Source organism: Tursiops truncatus, chromosome 10 (genome assembly GCF_011762595.2).
Source record: "Tursiops truncatus isolate mTurTru1 chromosome 10, mTurTru1.mat.Y, whole genome shotgun sequence".
NCBI classification, from domain to species: Eukaryota; Metazoa; Chordata; class Mammalia; order Artiodactyla; family Delphinidae; genus Tursiops; species Tursiops truncatus.
The window spans coordinates 55,622,178-55,645,674 of NC_047043.1; the positions used below are offsets into that span (position 1 = coordinate 55,622,178).

General features: G+C 43.0%; 1 protein-coding gene and 1 pseudogene across 3 annotated transcripts; one reads left to right on the top strand and one right to left on the bottom strand.

The window, feature by feature from the left end:
* The first annotated feature begins 104 nt into the window (after positions 1 to 104).
* EXOG (exo/endonuclease G) lies at positions 105 to 23,090 on the top strand. 3 transcript variants are annotated; one of them, XM_033864613.2, is made up of 7 exons: positions 105 to 283; positions 2,093 to 2,242; positions 7,735 to 7,874; positions 9,377 to 9,453; positions 10,279 to 10,393; positions 20,730 to 21,231; positions 21,773 to 23,090. In XM_033864613.2, exons 1-6 carry the CDS (start codon positions 121 to 123, stop codon positions 21,189 to 21,191), a joined length of 1,107 nt encoding a protein of 368 aa, XP_033720504.1. In that variant the 5' UTR covers positions 105 to 120; the 3' UTR covers positions 21,192 to 21,231; positions 21,773 to 23,090. The 3 variants fall into 3 exon arrangements, with proteins under 3 accessions (XP_033720504.1, XP_033720505.1, XP_033720503.1); XM_033864614.1 differs by having other exon boundaries at positions 22,795 to 23,090; XM_033864612.2 differs by having other exon boundaries at positions 20,730 to 23,090.
* On the bottom strand, positions 2,525 to 4,839 carry LOC141279668 (large ribosomal subunit protein eL29 pseudogene; annotated as a pseudogene).
* Positions 23,091 to 23,497: the final 407 nt, after the last annotated feature.

Genomic DNA, 23,497 nt, shown 5'->3' on the forward strand with positions numbered 1-23,497 from the left:
CTCAGGGCCAGCGACTCCAGGTAGCGCATGCGTGTCTTGGTCCCGCGGTTGCGATTGGCTTTCAGGCGGCTGGCTTGGAGTGCGCAGGCGCTAAGGCAAACAGCTAGCGTTTCGGGCAAGATGGTTGTCACAGCTTTTGCCTCCCGCTTCCGAGGCTCCCGACGCTTTTTGAGTGGCTTCGTGGCTGGAGCCGTCGCGGGCGCTGTGGGAACCGGGCTAACTGTCGTGCAGTTCCTCCGGAGTCAGGACGCTGAGCCAGCGTTGGCGGTGAGGGAGCCGGACGGTGAGTGTGTGGGCCCCCAGGTCTCGGGCCCGGGCTGCTACCTCGGTCAGGAGCCGTAACCATGGACGCGCACTGTCTCCACTCGCCAGGCCCTTGGTCGTCTGCCGTGCAGTCTCCCGGCTCGGCTTCCTCTCCCGGCGTTGCGTCTCACCTGCCTGCTCCGTGTACTTCCTTCCCCCTGGGGATATACTACCCCGACATGTGTGTTTTTATTGTCTATGTCCTCCCCTAGATTGTTAGCTCCATAAGCGGTCGGACGGTGTCAGTTTTGTTCTCCACCAGCCCGGTACCTGGTACATAATTGGCATCCAGTACGTATGGATGAATGAACGAATGAACACATAGTTTTAGCAGATCAGTTAACTGTCCTCAATTTATCATCGTTCAAATGAAGAATACCTGCTGGCCCTTCTTCAAAGTATGTAAATCCGCAGGTTACCAGGTGTACCTTATATTTGACAAAGTAAATGAGCTCATGCTCGGATACACTAATTTAACTTGCTCCTCCTGATACTTGGCATTTAGGAAGAGAGCAACTCTGGTGGGTTGAAGCCTGGAGAGCGCATCAAGAGAGAATTATTTGGAAACCGACTCCCTGTTCCGTGCGTGCTTGGTTTCTCCCACTAGGAGAAGCAATACCAGTTTTACCACTGTCTTGCTGCAGCACACATCTCTGCTTCAGTACCAGAACATTGAGGAAGAGTGTCAGTGAACGATGGTCTTTTTTTTTTTTTTTTTTTGGCTGCATTGGGCCTTCGTTCCTCCACACGGGCTTTCTCTAGTTGCGGCGAGCGGGGGGCTACTCTTCGTTGCGGTGCGCGGACTTCTCGTTGCAGTGGCTTCTGTTGTTGCAGAGCACCGGCTCTAGGCGCATGGGCTTCAGTAGTTGTAGCACGCGGGGTCACAGGCTCAGCAGCCGTGGCACACGGGCTTAGTTGCTCCACGGCATCTGGGATCTTCCCAGACCAGGGCTTGAACCCGTGTCCCCTGCATTGGCAGGCGGATTCTAAACCACTGCACCACCAGGGAAGCCCCTGAACGATGGTCTTTTAAAAAAATTTAAAAGGCTGTGCTTTTGTCCCCACATTAACTCTTAGAACATAATGAGTACATAGGCTGTCGTGCATTTAATCATATCAATGACTAGTAATGACAGGAGTTTTCCCTTTGCTGCTTTTGTATACACTGTACTTTGTGGGGCAGAGATTTGAAAATTTGATGTGAAAGACCAGCAAGATCAGGTCCTTATTTAACAGTTAATGAGGTACTTCCCTGGTGGCACAGTGGTTAAGAATCCGCCTGCCAATGCTAGGGGACACCGGTTCGAGCCCTGGTCGAAGAATATCCCACATGTGCCGCGGGGCAGCTAAGCCTGTGCGCCACAACTACTGAGCCTGCGCTCTAGCAACAAAAGCCACCTCATTGAGAAGCCTGCACACCTCACCGCAACTAGAGAAAGCCCGCGGGCAGCAAAGAAGACCCAACACATCAACCAATCAATCAATCAATCAATAAGAAAATAAATAAATTAGAAAATAAATTGGAAAAGTAAAAAATTTTTTTAAATTAAAAAAAGAACAGTTAATGAAATAGCTACAGTTTACCTGGATAGAACTATACAACTGATTATAGGCAAAACCAGTATTTTGCCTACTGTCTCTTTTCTTTGCTTTATAAGTAATTGCAAAAATGAGATCACCTGGTTGATTAAATTGTTGAGTCAGTCCTTTGTCTTACCCCCTTCCTTATAATTTTTTATTCCTAATAATAGTCACTAACTTATTTTTTTCCCCTGTTTTTCATTTTTAGGTTCTTCAGAAAGGGCTCTCTTAGAACAATTTGGATTCCCTTTAACTGGAACAGAGACAAGGTGCTACACTAACCATGCCTTGTCTTATGATCAGTCAAAGCGGGTGCCTAGATGGGTTCTTGAACATATATCCAAGAGCAAGATAACGGGTAGGTGGTTAGAAGCAAAGGCGTTGATGAAAGATGTTTCCAAATTTAAAACAAGGAGGATTATTAATAATTTCAACCATCTCTACTTTACAGCACGTTTAGAAAATGATGGTGTTTGTCTGGCTCACTAGATAAATGGACCCTGCCTGGCAGCCAGGGCACCCTAGACCCTTCCAGGCTGTCTCAGGGGTTGAGAGGATCTGTATCTTGACACATGAATTGGAGGCTTTGTCATAAATATTCTTGGAATGAGCACCACTCATTCATTACGTCCACAAATGCTTTTTTTTTTTCCTGCCTCAGGTTTATTTGTACAAATAGCACAGGAGGACACCAGCCCCATGCAGACAGCAGCCAGGGGTCACACCAGTCCTTCTGTCCTCACATTGGCAGACAAAGGTCTCTACTCCAGAGCCTTTGTGGGGTTCTGGGCACCTTTGGGAGCCTGAGCTGGAGCTGGAGCAGCAGCTGCACCTGCAGCCTTGGCCTTGGTTTGAGCCTTGGCCTGGGACTTTGGCCGGCAGAGCCTGAAACCGTTAGCGATGCAGGCATGAGCACGTTTCCCGAGCTTGGGGTGAGCAATGTAGGCAAGTTGACTGAGCTTGCGGCTGCCACCTGTTGGGATCTTGGGCTCGACCTCCTTGGGCTTTACGAGAGCCTTTTTTTAAAATTAATTAAATTATTATTATTTTTTGGCTGTATTGGGTCTTTGTTGCTGCACGCAGGCTTTCTTTAGTTGCGGTGAGCGGGGGCTACTCATTGCGGTGGCTTCTCTTGTTGTGGAGCATGGGCTCTAGGCTAGCGGGCTCAGTACTTGTGGCTCGCGGGCTCCAGAGCAGAGGTTCAGTAGTTGTGGTGCACGGGCTTAGTTGCTCTGCAGCATGTGAGATCTTCCCGGACACGGGCTCGAACCCGTGTCCCCTGTATTGGCAGGCAGATTCTTAACCTCTGTGCCACCAGGGAAGTCCCTTTACGAGAGCCTTTATAGCCTCAGCATGTGCACTTATGGCCTTGGCGTTGTTGGCCTGCATCTTCTTCAGACCCTTCTTGTTGTGCTTCTTGGCAAAGCGCATGTTCCTCAGGAACTTGGAGTCCACCCCCTTAAGAGATTCATATTGTGATCGGGGTTCTGTGATGCCGTTTCTGTGCTGCTTTCGGGACTGACTGTGCATGGTGTGGTTCTTGGACTTGGCCAGGTCTGCACCGGGGCCTGCCCACAAATGCTTTTTTTTTTTTTTTTTTTTTTTTTTGCGGTACGCGGGCCTCTCACTGTCATGGCCTCTCCCGCTGCGGAGCACAGGCTCCGGACGCGCAGGCTCAGCGGCCATGGCTCACGGGCCCAGCCGCTCCGCGGCACGCGGGATCCTCCCGGACCGGGACACGAACCCGCGTCCCCTGCATCGGCAGGCGGACCCCCAACCACTGTGCCACTGGGGAAGCCCCACAAATGCTTTTTAAATGCCTACTTGTGCATGGCTCTGTGCTGAGCCTTGGGGTTATATCAGTGACCAGAGTAGATGGTCTCTACCCCCAAGGCACTTTGAATTGGGGAGGGGGTTGGGTGGACCTATCAAATAATCATAAATGTATAATTACAATTGGCAATAACTGTTCTGAAGGAAAAATGATTGCAAGTTGGGATAGTATAATTAAGGAACAGTAAAGAATACGATGGGAGATTATAACAGGAGAACCCGATACTGATTAATGAGGCTTCTTTGAGAAAGTGGCCTGAAGAGTGGATGGCAGTCACTCAGGCAGAGGAGTTGGGTGGGCAGCGGGGGTATGGAGAAGAGCGTTCAGGCAGGGAAAGAGAAGCACAGTTGCATCTTTCAAGGCCCCAATGTGAAGAGTTTGGTTCGGTTATGGAACTCAAAGAAGACCAGTGTGGCTGGAGCAAGGGAGAACGTGATGTGAAATGAGACTGGAGAGGCAGGCAGGTGTGTGAGCCTGTTCACCTGTCCTCAAGTTTCTTGGTGCGTTCCTGTAATTAAGATGACCAGATCTTGCTATTCAATGTCAGATTAGCTTCTAGGTAGCCTACTCCAATTTACACTCCCACCATCATTATTTGTCCTGTCTCTCCCAGCCCTCACACATAATGAGCATTATTGAACTTTACCAATTTATTAGTTGATTTTATTTGCGTTTATTGATTACCAGGGAGGGTTAATATTTTGTGAATTATTCTTTCTTTGTGAATTTTTCTTTACGATTTTCAATAGGGATATTCTTTTTTTTAATATTTATTTTATTTATTTATTTTGGCTGCGTCGGGTCTTAGTTGAGGCATGCAGGATCTTTAGTTGTGGCATGTGGGCTCTTAGTTGCAACATGCAGACTTTGTTGCAGCATGCATGCAGGATCTAGTTCCCTGACCAGGGATCAAACCCGGGCCCCCTGCATTGGGAGCACGGAGTCTTACCCACTGGACCACCAGGGAAGTCCCAGGGATATTCTTTTTTGAATTTTGTAGGAGTTCGTTTTTATATTAAGGATATTACTTTTTGTCATAGTTGTTTTATTCCCATTCTCTTCTTTGCCTGTTAATTTGCTATATGGCCCACAGATTATTTCTCCATTGCTTTACAGTGCATGCTATGCTTAAATATATTAAAATGCTGATCTTAAGATGAGTGTGTGCCTTTATAGAGTACACATTAACCAGCAGAATGGCAGGAGGCTTGGAATATGCTTCCTGCTAGAAGGAAACTGATGTAAGCAGAAACTGTATCCTAGCAGGTGAAATTGATTATGAATTTACATCAAGAGAAGCTCACTTGATTTAGTCTCAAGCCTCAGTCTCAAAAAGAGAGTTTTTTTAAAGCTTTAAAACTTAAAAGTTTAGTCTCAAACTTTTAAATACAAAAATTTTCCCAAGATGGAATTTCAGCTTTACTATTTTATCTTGCTGTTAAGTTATCATTTTCAGAGGCATGTAAAAAAAGCACTGTTTCATATTGTATGTCACACGAGCTGTGTAATCTTGAGGAGGTAAAATAGAGCTAATTAATATTTGAAAACAAGAAGCAACGTACCTGTGATTTACTTATTTTAGTGTAAAGCATCTTCTGTTTTAGTTATGACAGACTGAGTTATTTAGATTACCTCTCCTGCTAAAAACAACAAGAAATGTTATTAGCAGTATATAAAAAGTATATATGAAAAAAATCACTAAAAAAAAACCATGAAGAGGGACTTCCCTGGTGGTCCAGTGGTTAAGAATCTGCCTTCAAATGCAGGGGACCTGGGTTTGATCCCTGGTTGGGGAACTAAGATCCCACATGCCGCGGGGCAGCTAAGCCCACGCGCTCTGGAGCCCGTACACCGCAACTAGAGAGAAGCCCATGTGTCCCAACGAAGACCCAGCACAGCCAAAAAAAAAAAAAAAAAAAAAAAAGTCTCAGAAGCCAGATTCCTGGCTTCTGATCCTGGCTTTAAAAACAAACAAACAAACAAAACAGGAAGAGGCAACATGATAGTAGAGCTTTCTTTGCCAGGCCAATATTTGGGGGCACGCCAGAATCCAGAGGGGTAAGGGTGGCCCGGGTAAACCAAAGCCACATTGCCTTTGGTTCTGCAGCCTTATGGGGTGAGGGGGGCTGAAGGCAAGACCTAGGGCTCAGCCAAGGTAGATTATCTTACCGGAGACCCTTCCCACATTAACCTGGAACCCCAGAGGGCTGCACCCTCGGGGATGGGTGAACCAGAACTTACTTGCCTGCCCACCATAGGGAGCTACACAGAAGGTTGCCTTGGCACTGAGCAGATAAGGATCAAAAAGGAAAATAAAAAGTTTGTTCTAGAGAAGTTGAGACCACAAACTGGCTGTCATGTAGACTTGTAGCCCAAAGCCATGTAGCCTGTACAGATCAAGGAACCTTAAACCCTGAGCTTGCTTTACTGTGGTCCTCCACTGCTAATGCCTCCAGACACTGGACAGAAGTAAGTTTACATCCTCTCTTCAGGAAGGCATCTTCATCCTAGGATTTTGGAAATTCCCACAAATGATTTTTCTTTTTCTGTTTTTCAATTTATTTTTGGCTGCGTTGCGTTTTTGTTGCTGCATGTGGGCTTTCTCTAGTTGTGAGCGGGGGCTACTCTTTGTTGCGGTGCACGGGCTTCTCATTGCGGTGGCTTCTCTTGTTGCGGAGCATGGGCTCTAGGCGCAAGGGCTCAGTAGTTGTGGCTCTCGGGCTCTGGAGCGCAGGCTCAGTAGTTGTGGCGCACGGACTTAGTTGCTCTGCAGCATGTGGGATCTTCCTGGACCAGGGCTCGAACCCGTGTCCCCTGCATTGGCAGGCAGATTCTTAACCACTGCGCCACCAGGGAAGTCCCCCCCTCCCCCACCCCCAAATGATTTTTCAAGGGCAGTGAGCACCAGATAAAGAAAACCAGACATACCAGGAAGCGATTCCAATGGTAATGACACTTAGAGAAGTTTACTAGTAATTCTCTGTTTACAGTTATTATTATTTTTTTATGGGGTGATTCTAAGAAGCTAGACATTAGATACTTTACTCTGAACCTTGGGGTCTGATAATTTAATTTTTTTCTTGATTGAATGAAATGACATTAGAATCAGTAACTTCATTAATCCTCGTTTTACACTTTTTTGAGTAGCAGCCTGAGTATATTCCATTTGTCCTCACAATTTTTGTAGTTTAACAAGGCCTGTCCTAATGACAGTGGAAAACATAGTGTTAGGATTCGTTGGTGTCCACGGTGGCAAACTACTCTGGAGGTATCAGAATATAAGCAAACTTGAGATTTTGTCTCTCCTGTGTGGTGCTCAGATATTTTGTGTCAGGAGTTTCTGGATTGATCTCATAACCTAAATGTTTGTTTTGTCACGGCTTAAGAGGCAGTAAGCAAGATATCAGAGGCACTCTCTCCCTCCTCTAGGCTGTGCCTGCCCAGAACAGATTGTTTTGTGTCTATATATCCATTATTTCAGTACGTATAAACTTGTCAAATACCGTTGTACAACATACAATACATGGGCGTCTTTTTTTTTTTGTGGCTGAGCCACTCGGCATGTGGAATCTTAATTTGCTGAGCAGGGACCGCACCCACGCACCCCACACGGAGTCTTAGCCATTGGACCTCCAAGGAAGTCCCCGTGGGGGTCTTTTTAAAAAGCAAGAGTATATTTAGTAACTAAGCTTTTTGTACAGCTCAGCTATTTGATTGGTTATTGCTTTTACATAGATACCATCCAAGGGATTTTTCCCTTTAACTTGAAAGGCCAGAAACAAAAGTATATGAGGTGAGATGGCTGCACTGTATGAAAAACATTCTTTCCTGGACTAGTCCTTGCTAAATTCAGGTGAAGTAGCCGAACTATCCCAGGAACTTGAGACATGCGTGCTGTCACGAAGTACTAGCTGCTCAGAGAGCTACCAGCCAGCAACAAGCAGCTTGCCTTGCTTAGAGAATCTTGAGAGAGATTTGACCACTGGTAACTTACCATTTTGTGTGTTTTTCTTCAGGTGATGCAGACAGAAAACATTGTAAATTCAAGCCAGATCCCAACATCCCTCCAACCTTCAGTGCCTTCAACGAGGACTATGTTGGCAGTGGGTGGTCACGAGGCCACATGGCTCCAGCAGGAGATAACAAATTCTCATCTGTAGGCATATTTTTTGGGAGGGATGGGAACACAGGGCTGGTATTATGTGTACCATGGGACTTGCAAATTAAAAACCTAGGAGCCAAACCATAACACTTGAGAATTTTCATACCCTATTTTGTATTTTTCTTCCTGACTTCGCTTCCTTTCTTTGCTCAGATGCTCAGACATTTTTAAACAGGTTGAGGAAAACTAAATGCTATGCAAAAGGGAATTGGAAAGCCAATAGGAGCTAAAGCTACTCACTCATTTTTATCTTGAAAGATTTCAGACCTGTAGAAAAGTTGAAAAAAGAACACAGAAAAAATATGTTGACTTGTAGAAAAGTTGAGGATAGTACAGCAAAAACATTTTGATACATATATTTTATATATGCATTTTTTTAAACCATGGACAGTGAATTGCAGACATTGTAGCACTTCATGCCTAAGTAGATTGCTCAGGAGATTGTATTGTCTAAAGATGAGGATATTTGAATATATGTCAAGTGTATCATTATACCAAGAAATGTGTACAAGTGTATTTTTGTATATTTGTACAATAATATCCAGTATACAGTTCTCACTCAGATTTGCCAAATTTTCCCAATTATGTCCTTTACAACTTTTTTTTGGATTCAGTATCTAATCATGAATCATATATTACATTTAATTGTCATGTCTCTCTAGCCTCCTTTAATTTAGGATAATTTCTCTGCCAAAAAAAGGTGAGAAATGTCTTTTCTGACATTGGCATTTATTGCATGAATTGGTGATTATTATCATTAAGATAGTGGTTCTTAACCTTGGATACTCATTGTAACTACCTTGGGAAGTTTTAAAAAATCCTGATGCCCAGACCTGTAACCCAGAGCAGTTAAATCAGAAATTCTAGGGGTTGGGACCTAGGCATCGATATTTTTGAAGCTCCCTAGGTTATTTCAATGTGCCTTCAAGGCTGAGAACCATGGTTTGACAAGAGGGTATTTGGTGGCCTTGGCAGTGTAGATCAATGAAAGGAAATCCAATGACAGAGCCTTGGGTTTACAGGTCAGAAGTGTGAGAGGAATGAACACATGGTGGCTAGAAATTCAGAAGAATAGGACTTTTTCTGTGCCACTCTTGAACTAATGTGTTTGCACTGTACTACTTAAATACTACTGTGCTCCTGAAAGCTGCCCTTTGTTGAGAAACCCTCTGCCAGAGGCTTAGCACTAGAATTCACCTTTTAGGTTTATACTGGAAATTTTTCGTTCATAGTCTACATTGTTGGTTTGAATTTTATAAATTGTGAAGAAAAGCAGCACACCAAACTACTTCTTTTGTTATAATCCTTATTCTGAATAATCATTATTGAGCTTTTTGTCACGGAGTAGCTGTGGCTTTCGTTTATCTAAACAGATAGTTGCTGTAATTGCCTGGAGCTAAGGTATGAAAGAGGAGCTGGTTATCTCTGATTTGTAAAATCTCTCTCAAAGGGAAAGGTATTTCAGTGCAAGTTACTATTTTTATTTCTTTTCACAGAAAGCCATGGCTGAAACCTTTTACCTTTCTAATATCGTGCCTCAGAATTTTGATAATAATGCTGGTTACTGGAACAGGTGAGGGGTGAGAGTTTTTAAAATGTGATTCTGTGGGAGATGAGTGATGTGACAGGAGAGTGTGTGCCTAGCATCTGTTTCTGCCTTTGTTTTTTCAAATGTTAAAACTACTGAAGATAAATATTTTGGACTAGTTTTCTTTGCTAGATTTGGAAGTATAGACTTCAGAACATAGCCAGCCATTTTGGTCATGTTTCCTCTGGTCAGAAGTCAAGTTCTGGAAGAAACTACTAAAAATATTATTACTGAGACAGTAGAACACTATGTTTATAGGCAGAGGATACTGTATTTTTCTCCACTTGTATTGAAAGTATTTCTCCACTTGTATCTCCACTTGCATCATTAAAATATTTATTCAGTAAAATAATTCTGGCCCTTGAAATTTATTCTAAGGAATTAATACAATGTTGCATTATTTAAGAAATGTCAGGATAAACCCAGTTGTCCTACAGTAGGAGTAGTTACATAAAAACGATATATCAACTTTTTGAAATGATATGTAATTCTTGAAAAAAGTTTATTTGAGAACTAGGGCATAGAAAAATATGAGGAAACAAAACAAAATTTCAGTTCTAAACTGTACATTGAATGCACACACAGGAAAATGTAGGTAGTTGTATAAATGCATGTATTTTTAGAGTTTTTCCATGCAGTAAACACACTGGGAAGAACATTGCTTATATGCTTGTAGTGTTTTGTGCCATATTCTCCTTACACTGATTTCTCTAATATTCTTGGTATCTCTCCTAAGGACTTGATACGGTTTGCTGCTTTTTCTACATTTACGTGTGAGAATATCACACATCTTTTTGCTTTGTTTCTCAGAATGGAAATGTACTGTCGAGAACTGACAGAGAGGTTTGAGGACGTCTGGGTAGTATCTGGACCGCTGACCTTACCTCAGACTGGAAGCAATGGAAGGAAAACGGTTAGTTACCAGGTAGGAACGTGTTTTAATATTCAAGCTTATGTTATTTGCGTGAGATTATAATCTCATTCTTTATTCTACTTTTAAATTTCATTTATTCACCAGGATTTATTGAGCACCTGTTGGAATGATAGGCATAGAGGATAAAATGATGAGTTAAAAAGCAAACATTGACTTCAAGGCGCTCACAGTTTAGAAGGGGAAATAGACATGTTATCAGTTAATTATGTTAAAGTGTGATCTGATGTATAAACGCATAGATGAAGTGGTGTCGGAACGAACTGACCAACCCTATTTATGGGGGTCAGGAAGACTTCACAGAGGAGGAGATGTTTTTTTCTGGCCCCGCTGCATGTGGGATCTTAGTTTCTCGACCAGGAATTGAACCCTCATCCCCTGCATTGGAAGCGCAGAGTCTTAACCGCTGGACCGCCGGGGAAGTCCCCCAAGGAGATTTTTGAGCTAGATCTCGATGGGTAAGAGTGAACTGAGTCAGGAGGGAAGCACGGGGACTCCAGAGGATGGACAGTGTGAGCGCAGGACACTTAAGATCAATGGCAGAATTCTGGGGTTTAGGTATCGTTACAGACGCGGGCTGAACTCAGGCAGATGGAGTGAGGAGGAATAGAGGAATACAGGAAAGAGTAATCACAAATTCACTTTTTGGGTGAAGAAGAGGGAAAAATTCAGGAAGACATCCAGATTGCAGTTAGTTGAATAAATGGGAGGAAAAGCTTTTCTTCTAGATGCTTGGATTTTTTTAAAAAGGTGAAGTTTTTTTTTACATGCACGATATATGAGAACTTTATGAACTAAAGGAAAGGGAGATTGAAGATATAAGAGAGGATAATTAGTGATGTGTGAGCTGTAGACAGCTTCTGTTATGCCTGAGATTAAGGATTCTACCAAGATATGGACACCAAGGGGGTAAAAGGAGGGTAGGATGAATTGGGATATTGGGACTGACATATATACACTAATATGTATAAAATAGATAACTAATGAGAACCTGCTGTGTTGCACAGGGAACTCCACTGTACAGTAGAAACTAATAAAACATTATAAAACGACTATACCCCAATTAACAAAAAAAAAAAAGAAAAAAAAAGGATTCTGCCAAGAGGGTGGCTGAACTGATGTACTGTGAGATCTACAGAGGGTCAGGAATGAAGTGAGGTGAGGAGGAAGAAAGGTGATAGAGTCAGTGAAAGGAGAGGGATTGAAGGACTTCCTGGAAAGTCAAAGAGGAGGTGTGTTGGGGGGGAACATCTAGTAGATGTTTAGTAAATGCTGCTTAGGTTACATGGTTACTTAAGGGGGTCTGTGATAAAATTGAATGATCCAAGAAACGGTTAAGAAAACGAGAACAATTTTAGGGTGTATTCTGTCCCACTGGACTGGCTTATCATCAGCCCCTCTGGCTCTGATGAGCAGTGATGTGTAAGTCTCCAAGCGTTCCCACAGGTGCTCACGCCCTCAGTATTCCAGGGGTTCTTGTGGGAGTGAAGGAGTGGCAACGGAGTTAGTATTCCAAGCAGAGTAATCTCTCTCATCAACTTGCTATTTTCATATTTTTTGTAATACTAGAAGGAAAAAGTGCCTTGAAGCTCCCTGTGTTCTCTTGTTTTTCGAATACTAATTATTCTTGAGCTTTGGTAAGTCCTCTTTACTCTTACCTTTGGAAAATAGGTTCTCCCAGCTTTCACTTCCACACCTTAAATGATCAAATTACAGTTTTGTGTGGGCTTTGTTTTCATAAAATTGAAAGATTTGTATGACTAGCTTACTGTGTGGTAGAAGAAAAATGTATACAAGGTTTAAAAGGGACAGTTAACCAGTAGTTAAGAGCATTTCACGAAACAGCTTTTGTGTGTGTGTGTGTGTGTGTGTGTGTGTGTGTGTGTGAGTGAATATTTCTGTTAAATATGTTTTGGCCACATGTTGTCGTGGGAAGTATATTGTTTTTCTTAAGTTGGATATAATTTTTATTATCTGTCTGCTAAAAGCGCCTAGAAGCAGTGATATGCTATTAGCAATGAGTGTACCCTGAGACCAGATCTTGGTTTCTAAAAAACCACCTCCTGCTGAAAGAACCCAGCACTTGCAGAAATGGCTGATTCCAGGGATGGTGCAGGGAAAGTACAAACTGGAACATCTTGTGCCAGGAAGCAAGTAAGTACTCAAAGAAATGGTGAGGACATATCAAAAGAACACAGGAATCAGCTTTATGGAGTTCTAACTTAACGTGTCTGGAACTATTTGACATCAAAATAAAATGGATTATAGAACTAATAAATAGGAATCCATATCTTAATACATAAGTAAACACATGGGTGTAAGGAGAAGCTTCTGTGTACCATGGACGGTCAACTAATAAGTTTGTAAGAATGAAAGAGAAAAATCATTTTGTAGCCATCATGGTAATGTGTTTCAAACAATCATCAGTGGATGTTAAAACTAGAGAGTAGAAGCTTTATGACGAATAGGACATTTATATAATCTAAAAGAATCCCTCCGCAAATTACTTATTGATAACAAAGCAAGAAATGGTAACTTCACAGTAGAGAAACCCCCCCTTAACCGAGTGATCAGAGTTAATATTGCATGTATGGGACTTACTGATAAATTGTACTTGCTGGTGTGATGCACTAAGGATACAGTATCACTTCTGTGATATTTCTGCCCAAAATGCATAATGTTGAGTCTCATCATGCAGAAGTATCAGGCAAACCCCAACTGAGGGACATTCCGTGAAAGAGCTGACTTACATTCTTCAAAAATATTAGTGTTGTCAAAGACAAAGGCTGAGAAATTAACTGTTCCAGGTTAATGGAGACTAAAAACTAAAGACTAAAACGGCTGAAAACAAAATGCATTGTGTTATCTTAGGTCAGATCCTAGATCAGAAAAACAAAAGTTGCTAAATAAGACTTTATTCAGACAATTGGTAACGTTTGAGGTCTATAGACTAGATAATTATATTTTATCAGTGTTAAATTTCCTGATTTTGATCATTGTACTGTGATTATGTAAGTGAATGTCTTTGCTCCTAGGAGACACATCCTGAAAGATGTGTCTATGACTTACTTTCAAAAGGGTTAGGGGAAAAACAGAAAAAGAGAGTGATAAAGGGAATTGGGCAAAATGTTGAGTTGATGAATCTGGGTGAAGGGTGTGCACGTGTTCCATATGCCATCCTTACACATTTTAAATTTGCAGTTAATTCAGAATGAAACAAATATATATGTATATACCTTTTAGTATATCTTTTCTAGACCACAATTCTTATTACACTGGAATATGTAAAACTAACCACTAAAAAGACTTAACCTTACATCTCCTAAATCGTTGATCCGTGAATGATATTCAGGCATGTTCAAGTAGCCTTGAAGAGAGTTTCAAAAGAGACCTGTCGGCTCTTCTCACCCTAATTAGTGTCGTAATGATGAATGTGTGAGGGCAGTCAAGATCAGCTTCCTGAAGAGTATACTTTGAGTAACGGTCTTGTTTTTTTGTTTTTATTTTAAAGCATTATTGGTCTTAGGCCTTTTCTTTCAGATTCTGGGCCTCTGAACCTATATCATTAGTTTTCCACGTCTGTATTAATTGATAGGACCTATTCATGCTCACACTGGCAAATCTTTAATTTGGCAAATCTTTAAGTACCTGTCGTGTGGGAGGAATGTATACGGAATTATAAATGACATGCTTCAAACTACATTCTTGATTACTTTCTCCCTTCATCTATTTCACATCCTGGGAGTCATCTCTCTCTCTTAATTTCTTTGAGCCAACAACTTTTATCAGTTCTTTTACTTAATAACTTGTACTCAGATTTTGCAGAAGCTCTGAATACCTGTAATATTGAGGAGGACTCCACTAAGTTTCTCTGCACTTCCTGCTTTCTGGCATAACAGGATGTTCCAGACTCATCTTGGGCAAACTCTGGAATCATCCATTTCTCTTGGTTCATTTTAATGGGGATCGGTATTTAGAAACCAAGATCTGGACAAGTTGATTCTTGAGTACTCGGTCTGCTGTTTGCCTCGTCATGTGTGTTCACCACGTTTATTTTTAGCTGTTTTTAGTGGGTGGAGAGAGCCCCAGAAAACATAGTATGTGAATTCTATTGCCTTTAGTGGCACACTGTTGGGAAGGCCTTTTTTCTCCATCTTCGATATTCCTATGCTTTTTAAAAATTTAATTTTATTTATTTATTTTTGGCTGCATTGGGTCTTCGTTGCTGCGCACAGGCTTTTCTCTAGCTGCGGTGAACGGGGGCTACTCTTCGTTGCACACGTGCTTCTCATTGCGGTGGCTTCTCTTGCGGAGCACGGGCTCTAGGCGTGTGGGCTTCAGTAGTTGTGGTACGCGGGCTCAGTAGTTGTGGCTCGCAGGCTCTAGAGCGCAGGCCCAGTAGTTGTGGCACACGGGCTTAGTTGCTCCGCGGCATGTGGGATCTTCCCAGACCAGGGCTCAAACCCGTGTCCCCTGCATTGGCAGGCGGATTCTCAACCACTGCGCCACCAGGGAAGTCCTTCCAGTGCTTTTTGAGAAGGAGATTTGTAGACCCTGGTCATAAAGGAAGCAGATAACTCTGTGTATTATGTATGTGTACATAAAGTTGAATGTTGATAGGAATCTATATCCCTCGATGGGTATGTAGTTTTTCATCTTTCTTGGAATCATATCAAAGTGACATCTACTTTTATATACATATTTATATTTTTCACTAACAATTTCTATTATAGCTTTTGTTAGATTTGGCATCAAACTTGATTTCAGGTGGAATTTTAAATTTAAAAATCTTTAGTATATTTATTAGCATGAAAGCAAAATAGGATACTTTAGTAAATTAAATTGGAAACACTGTCTCAGAGCTCACCATTTTAGGAATTTAGTTGGGCCAAAAATATTATATATATGCGTACAAATATATACACGTATAAACTTGGGTGAATTTGGTTAAGGAAAACAGACATGGGAGGCAAAGCTAGGCAAGGGGAAGGGGTAGGAAAAGGTAGGTTGTATGCCGAGAAATAGTAAGTCCCTTAGACAGTTGGATTAGAGCACTTGTATAAGGAAGAAGACGAAAATAAAAGGAAAGGATAAACAACAAGGACCTACTGTATGGCACAGGGAACTATATTAAATATCTTGTAATAACTATAATGGAAAAGAATCTGAAAAAGAATATATATGTGTGTGTATGTATAAAACTAAATGACTTTGCCATAAACCTGAAACTAATACAATATAACATTATAAATCAACTGTACTTCAATAAAAAGTTGTTTTGAAAAAAAATAATAATAAAAGGGAAGGTTTGCATCAGGTGTTAGAAACCTTGAATGCCCAGCTAAAAATTCAGGTTATTTTCTAGCAATTCATAACAAAATCATTGTGGATGAAACCATGTCCTTTAGTGATGCTGAGAAAGGAGACACAGCATTGCCCAGCCCTCGAGGTGGGTCTCTTCCTCTCAAGGAATTAATATGTATTTGAATCATGAATTCCTGTTTCCCGGAGAATATCTTGCAATTATGTGTGGCAATTCATGTTTTGTTTTCTTAAATCCATCCATTTAGTATTTACTTCTTGTTTACAACTATACTCTGAACCTTACTTTAGGAGGATGTGGCTAATAAAAGCGAGGTATTAATTTACTTTTCTATCTAGGTAATGAAGCATATATGTGCATACTTCAGAGGAAGTGAAGCAGATGAGCTGGTATTTATCGAGGGCCATATATACCACCCAGTATGTAGGTAGCTTTGTTCACGCCATCCCAGTCAGTCCTCACGAACAGCTCTTACAAACAAGTAGTGGTTATCTTCTTTTATAGGCAAGGAAATTGAGGTTTTGAGGGGTCATGTCCAAGTCACATTGCTAGTAATTGTCAAGGGGGAAATCCAAAGGTGGGTTTCTCTACTTGTATGAGAATTGCCAGTCATTCGTAGCATTGTTCTTTAAGCTCTCAAAAGTCGACAGTGAAGGGATTGCTGTGCTCTTCATATATAGAAGCTTAAGGCCAGGAGGTAAAAAATGGTGTGGATGGAGAGCAGTTACAAGTGATATTTACTAGCCTGCAAAAATAAGAACAGAAAATGGGCCAAGGGGAGGATTCCATATAGCCAGGCAGAAACGTCTGCTAGAATATGTAGGAAGGAATCACAGCATCATAGGACTTGAGTGAATGTGAGCCTGAGGGAAGATTGGTAGCAGTGATTTTATCAGAGTGAGTCATCTGACAGCTCTAATCAGAATCACCCCCTTTATTATAGCTTAGGTCATCCATGTGCCTATTTCTAGAAAAAACTGAATCAAGACAAGTGAAACATACCTGAAGATCCTGGCCTGAACACTATAATTGACCTGGCAAGAAAGCGAGCTTCAGATTTGACAACTCGGTAGTGGTGGTGGTGGTGATGTTAGAAGTACTTATCAGTCTGTTTTCCTTCTACAGCATTATTTTCCAAACTTCTACAACTCCTGGAGGGGGAGGAAATCGAAAATATGCTTCCAGGGATCTTGAGGTATCAGCTATAGTGATCAGGAATTTTTTTTTGAAATCTCCTCTTTTATCGTTATGCAATCTTCATTTCCATATCTATTAGTTTTAATTGAAATAAATTCTTTTATGTGTTAAATATTTCCTCACCCCCATCCTAAATTGCTCAGTAGAATTGAGAGTCTGGGAAGTTGTGCTTGTTTCACTGGCTTGGCATCTCCCACCCCTACGCAGGACAGGTGCCTAGTGTGAGAAGCACCGTCTCCCAGGGTTTGAGCTCCCTCAGAGGGTAGCACACGGGTAGCACAGGTACAGGTAGCACACGGGGCTGCCACACCCCTGTTGACTCCCCACCCCTGTGACTCCCTCCCTTTTTGTTCCTCCAGCCTCTCAGGTAGAGATTCCCTGTTGATCACACTGTCATGGTCTCTTTCTTTCACTTGATTGGCATGACCCTTATTTTAAGGGCTTCATCTCTTGATGTGTCCAACAGTTTTATTTTTGGGATTTCTTTTTTTTTTTTTTGTCTTACCAGGGGAACGTAACCAGATACATTACATCTGTCTGAGTCTTGCAGGTACATATTCTTTCCTCACGATGCTGCTTGCTATTTCACTTAAGGCACAGTTGCTGCAGATATGACATGACAGAGGGCAGGCTTAGCTTGGGTGCCGTTTGCGGCCAGTCTCTGCTGGCACTGAGTCAGCATGAAGGCCCAGCTCTGTGTGTGTGGAGTTGGGGGCGGGATGGGGGAGCAAATTGTCATCTCTGTCTCTTGGATAGGAGGGAACGAGGGCAGGCCAGCACGTACGGAAACTAATTTCAGGTCGCGAGCAAGTGCCAGCTTTATGATTGTTATATATGTTGTATTTTCTAGTGATTCCCAGCTTTTGTTACAGCCTTGACAAGAGTTGTTGAGTGCTGTTTGGTAATTTAACAGCAGCAAGGATTTCCTTTGTATTTTTATACCTAAATGTTATATGAAAAGGATTATTGCTGATTTACTGATACTAAAGACTTGGTTCACGTTAAGCCCTCGAGTCCTTTGTTTAGGGCATCATTTGGGTCCAACCTGTTTTCTTCTCCTGAAACCCTATTGTCCACCTTGAACTGGTCTAATTTTGCTTGATCCCATGTTTCCCTACTGTCCCTCTGCAGAACCATCTTTTGTACCAATGCAATTGCATTTCTGTCTTTTGAATGATATCCACTACAAAAACAGCTTTTTTACATAGGCCTTGCAGGTTTCAAAATCTTTTTTTTTTTTTTAACGTGTCTTTATATCTTCAGAACTATTCTATGAGATAGACTGCTTGGGGATTGTTATTACCCATTTTATGAATGAAAAAAGAAGATACCAGTGGCTGTGACTTGTAACTTCGTGCAAAGCCTCAGGTCTGTGGGGTTTCAATCTGCTGAACCATTCTGCTTCAGTACCCTAGTTTCTAGAAACATTTTCTGAAAGTCTTCTAATTTTCCTGAAAGTGGGAAGGATTTATTATGTAGGTTGAGTTGTTTACAGAGAAGAAGATAGCTTTAAAATATTTCAGGATTTTTTTTTTAAGTTTTAAATTCAAGGAAGAAACGATGAGGGTTCTGAGTTTCCAAATAGGACTGGTTCCTATATTAGGCAGATTAAAGATGTTTACTTCCTGAGAACAAAGCAGACTGAACCAAAGAAGATAGTGGCTAAGGTTTCCATTATTCTCTTTATTTCTGGGAATAATAGTGTTTTACGCCCCCTTTGTTGAAATATTCTGAGACCGTCATGGGTGGAAGAGTCACGCTTTGTGGTTCGTACTAGGAATTTCTGTGTCCGTGAGGTTTCTCGAAAGTAATATTAGAGGTTCTCTAGCTATGTGAGAGTTTTTGAAAATCTAATAGAAATGGTACATTTCCATGAGGTAAAGCCATGAATCTTCATATGTCAAGCTTCTTTACTTTTGGCTGGAATTTAATAAACCTGGTTAGAAGCTCTGGTTGGCAGCACATGGCCTAACCAATTAATTATTTTTGAGAATTGTCATTTGTAGACAGAGTCCATGAGGAGAGAAAATAATCAAGTGACTGGTCTCCTGACAGTTGGAGTCTGAGATCTGTGCTGCCGTGATGGAGGATGTCCACCAGGGGGCACCAAGGATTTGCTTAACTGTTGGCTCCCCAGCTAGCTAGTTAGTGCCTGGACCACCTGAAGCCCATTTAACCGCCCTCCCCCCCACACCCCGCCTTGTAAACTATGGCTCAGGTGCAGCCACACCGTCAGTTCCGGTCCCTGACTTCCCCTGCACCCACCCCCTCAGCACTGCTGCTGATGCTCCGTATCAGCATCTCACCACATTCTGCCTGCAGTGAAGGCTGTGGGTGTTGACTCCTCTCCTGGATGGGAAGCTTCTTGAGAGCAGCGCCAGCGGCATTTACTTTCAAGATTATTCCTTTCCGTATTTCCAGCAGTGCCGGGCACAGGACCTCTGAGTTGCAGTGTTGAGTTAACATCTCTTGGTGATCTGTGGGCTAGTTGTGTACTCCATCGAGCTCACCTTCAGCGTGTTTTTTGGTCTTGAAGAGCATGCATAAATGACTTCTTGGGCGGCAGCGGGGGATTTTGTGTCTGTAGGTTGTGTAGTTTCATAAACCTTACTCTAAACTGCACCCTGACCAACCACTTTCACTAACTTCCAAGACAGTTACAGAGATCATTCCTGTGGAATGATGGGTCTTCCCTGCAGCCCTGCAGTTGGCCTTGGCTGTGGGACTTCCCTGCGTGTTAGGCAGCAGATGGCCTTGGAGTTGTTAGGCTGTGCGCCGTGTGGGTAGGAGCTTGGGAAAAGCAGAAAAGAATCCTCTGTAGCTCTCATCCCTCTGCCTTATCTGGGCTCCCAGCGGGGCCTCCCACAGCGAGCGGGTTTGGCCTGGAAGGGAGGCCTCTTGCCAAGGAAAGGCCGGCCCAGGAGGAGCAGTAGTACCACAAGCATATTGTAGCTGGATTGTGTCATTTTATTGGAGACCATTAAGGAAATGGACGTTCATTTTTTTCTTTTTCAGAAAGCAGATAATGGCTTCTAAGCCAATTGGAAGGAAATTTGAAAAGGTTTCATAACAGTGTTATTTCATTATTACAGCCAGCCTCCACAGGCAGCCAAGTTGTTTTCAGGCCCGACCCTGGCTCTGGCTTTTTCATTGTGTGGATACCTTTCCAAAGTGTCTGATTTGATGACACATTCAGGGTTTCTGTGTTTGATAGCAGACCCAAGAGTGTGCAGAACTCTGAGCAAACAGCATTTACATTTACCTAATGTAATTTAAAAAATGAGCCACAGTCTAGGTGATACTGGAGATAGTAATACTGATGTGGTGTGTCTGGGCGTTTCTTGAAAGGCTTTTTTTTAGCTCCCTAGTGAATTTGATAAACCAAGGCCATATTTTTATTTCTAGAGCTGGGAGTTCCCCAAGCTGGCCGTTTTGACCTTTGAATGTTAGGAGCACCAGAAGTTCTGATTATGAGACAGAGAGAAGGTGACACCTTTTCATGTCCATTAAAAAACCCAGGACTCACTCCTGACACCCCTTTGTCCTACAGACGGGGCAGAGAATGGGACCCCTGCTCTTTGGGGTGGTGTTGCTTTAAAGACAATCAGAAACTACCTGTTAAATGCTCATCTTCTCTGTGAGTCTGTGTCTTGGTTATTATTACCTTTGGCAGCTGAATTTAAATCCATTGGGGATGGGGTGGGGTAGTTTGTAAGTACATTTTCAGAAATGCATCTTAAAGCTTTTCAGGAAAACTTTGGGACTTGCTAGTGCAAATTAGCATCACTAATACAGCTGCTTTGTTTTTAGGTGATCGGCGAGGACAATGTGGCGGTGCCCTCCCACCTCTACAAGGTGATCCTGGCGCGCAGAAACCCGAGGTCTGCTGAGCCCCTGGCACTAGGGGCCTTCGTGGTGCCCAACAAGGCCATTGGCTTCCAGCCCCAATTAAGTGAGTTCCAGGTGAGCCTGCAGGAGCTGGAGAAGTTGTCAGGACTGGTGTTTTTCCCTCATCTGGATAGGACTAGTGACATCAAGAACATCTGCTCGGTGGACACCTGTAAGCTCCTGGATTTCAGGGAGTTCACTCTGTACCTGAGCACAAGAAAGATTGAGGGAGCCCGATCGGTACTCAGACTGGAAAAGGTCATGGAAAATTTGCAGAACGCAGGCATTGAACCTGATGAGGAGTTCATGACTCGCTACAAGAAGAAGCTGGAAGAACTCAAAGCTCAGGAGCAGTCAGGAGTCCTGGAGAGAAAGTCCTCGTAGTTCACGTCTCAGAAGCGTGATGTCATCTGTAATGAAGCAGGTGCGGCCTCTTCAGATACTGTATTTTAGTGGCTTTGTTTTAAAATGATGGAATCCTAAATTTCGGACTAAATTTCTCCCCAAAAGATGTCAGATGTTTTGGTTGGTATTTTATTTGACGTGGGAAACTAAGGAAACTGTTAACGCCTGCAGATCACGGGCTGGTCTTGTGTCAAGTTAACAGGAGGGCTGTCTGCGGGATGACGCTGTGTGCGTGTCTCTCTGGATGTATTGTATGTGAAGGCGTTATATTTTCTGCCTCCAAATCGTACAGTGTCTTTGAAGTATCTGCTCAGCCTTCTTGGAACCCAAGATTGTACGTGTTGTTTCCCTGGGACTTGAGCTGGTCTTAGAGATGGCTTTTGGATAACCTCTATGCATTGTCCTGACCACGTGTATCATATATTTGTTTCTTGTTCCTCCTCTCATGGACCTGCTGTTCCTCCTCTTCTGTTATGCAGAAGCACTCAACAACTACATTTTCTGCTCACTTAGTGTGTTCTGTATGCTAAGCTAAGTGCTTTCCACGTATTATCCTACAGCTACCCTCTGAGGGAAACACCACTATCCTCATTTTACCCATGAGGAAATTGAGGCTTAGAGAGCTGAAGTATTTCGCCCAAGGTTCATCTTCCCAAAGAAGTAATCCACAAGGAATGAGGCATATAACATGGGGTACGTTAAAATCTTCCCTGACACAGAGGCCAAGGACATACTTCCGTGGGTGTCTGTGATCCTGGGGCTTGCTTGGTAAGAGGGGTCTGGTTTCTTGTCTGCAGTCGAGCCATAGGGACTTGAATGTCTTCTGACTTGAACTCTCCTTAGTTCTTTGGGAAGAAACAGTCACAGCTATTTGAACGTTAGAGGACAGTGCTTCCTGGGGTTTATCTGAGTCCCTGCTGGCCTTCAGAAATGCAGTTCTTCTAGTGCCTGGCTGGTGCCAAATCGATGTGTTCCTTGCTTTCCGGATGGGCTTTTTGTTCTAGAGATTGAGGAACCTTAGAAGGGTCTGTGCCCACAGATTCACCAGCTCATGGCTTGCTCGCCTTTGTGCCTGCCTGTCTACCTGGTTGGCCCAAAGACCCAAAGACAGTTACCTCTGGGGGAAACATGGCTGTTTTCTGACCAGATCTCTAGATTTGGGTTTACGTGGAATCCTTTCATGGGCTGTCATAAGTGCAGGCTGTAATATATCTTCAAATAGAGCACAGGAACTTGTCTGACTGTGTCCTGTCAGTACTGTCTTTCCAAGTGGTGTTACCAGAACAGTTTTTGTGGTGTTTCTGTGTTTGTCTCTAACAGAAATGCCAAGGTGTTAAGATAAAGGTAAGATGAGAATGGTTGATCTTGTTCTGCTTTATTTGGGTAAACAAGAAAGAAGTTGGGGGGTCAGAACACTTCAGCCCGGTTAATACCGGCCTGTTTTATCCCACTGTTCCCCATTAGCTTGTGCCAGTCTTTTTCTTCTCAAGGAGAAAGAGCCAAAGTGTCACTGGGACCAAAAAAATCTGTTACTTTTTCTCCTTCTTGAAGAGGTGACAGTGGGGTCTGGGTGTTTTTCCAGGAGCCCGAGGGCGGCTCTGTGGGAGAGGTCCTACCGCCCATCTCCAGAGGTGAGTCCCCGTCCACTGTGCCCCGAGCCTGTCACTACGTTCTCCTCTGACCTCAGTATCCAGCAGCCTTGGGGTTATTCCCATGCTGTTCTCACTCCTGTGCCTCCACCTCGATGGTAGAAAGTCTTGATTTTTAGATCAGTAAATTAAAGTGTCTTAACACATTTTTAGTTCCTGTGAAAAACGCTACCTGGTCATTGTGAAAAAGAGGTAACTACTTATAATAAAAAAAAAATGCGTCTCCCAATCCTCATTATTATATGTAAAAGTTTTGCTGATATACAACAAGTGATGCTTGAATTGTTGTCTCAACACTGCCACTAAGAGTCCCTCCAAAACAAACTTTGAAATGTAAACACTGGGTAGAGCTCAGGACTTTCCTCTGGATCAGATCACTTCCGCCTCCCCCGTGGGACTGTTGAGTACTTGGACTCAGACGCAGCAGAGCCCTAGACCTCCCCCCAGCATCAGGTGTGTCCCTCTGGTCAAAGAAGGACCTCATTACTGACCTGAGCCAATCACCATCCAGCCGGGCCCTCTCCGGGTCCTGCCGCGGTCTCAGGCTGCACCTGGGACTCTGCCTTCCACTCTGTTTATGCTCAGGGAGCCCCTGGTCTGAGGGAGGCTGCCGAGGGAGAAGGACCCAGGCTCTGC

Excerpts from the sequence above, each read along its gene's own strand:
- EXOG (XM_033864612.2), top strand. The coding sequence starts at position 121 with ATGGTTGTCACAGCTTTTGCCTCCCGCTTCCGAGGCTCCCGACGCTTT. Across the intron at positions 9,454-10,278 it reads AATGCTGGTTACTGGAACAG|AATGGAAATGTACTGTCGAG; the intron begins GTGAGGGGTGAG and ends TTTGTTTCTCAG. Across the intron at positions 10,394-20,729 it reads GGAAAACGGTTAGTTACCAG|GTGATCGGCGAGGACAATGT; the intron begins GTAGGAACGTGT and ends CTTTGTTTTTAG.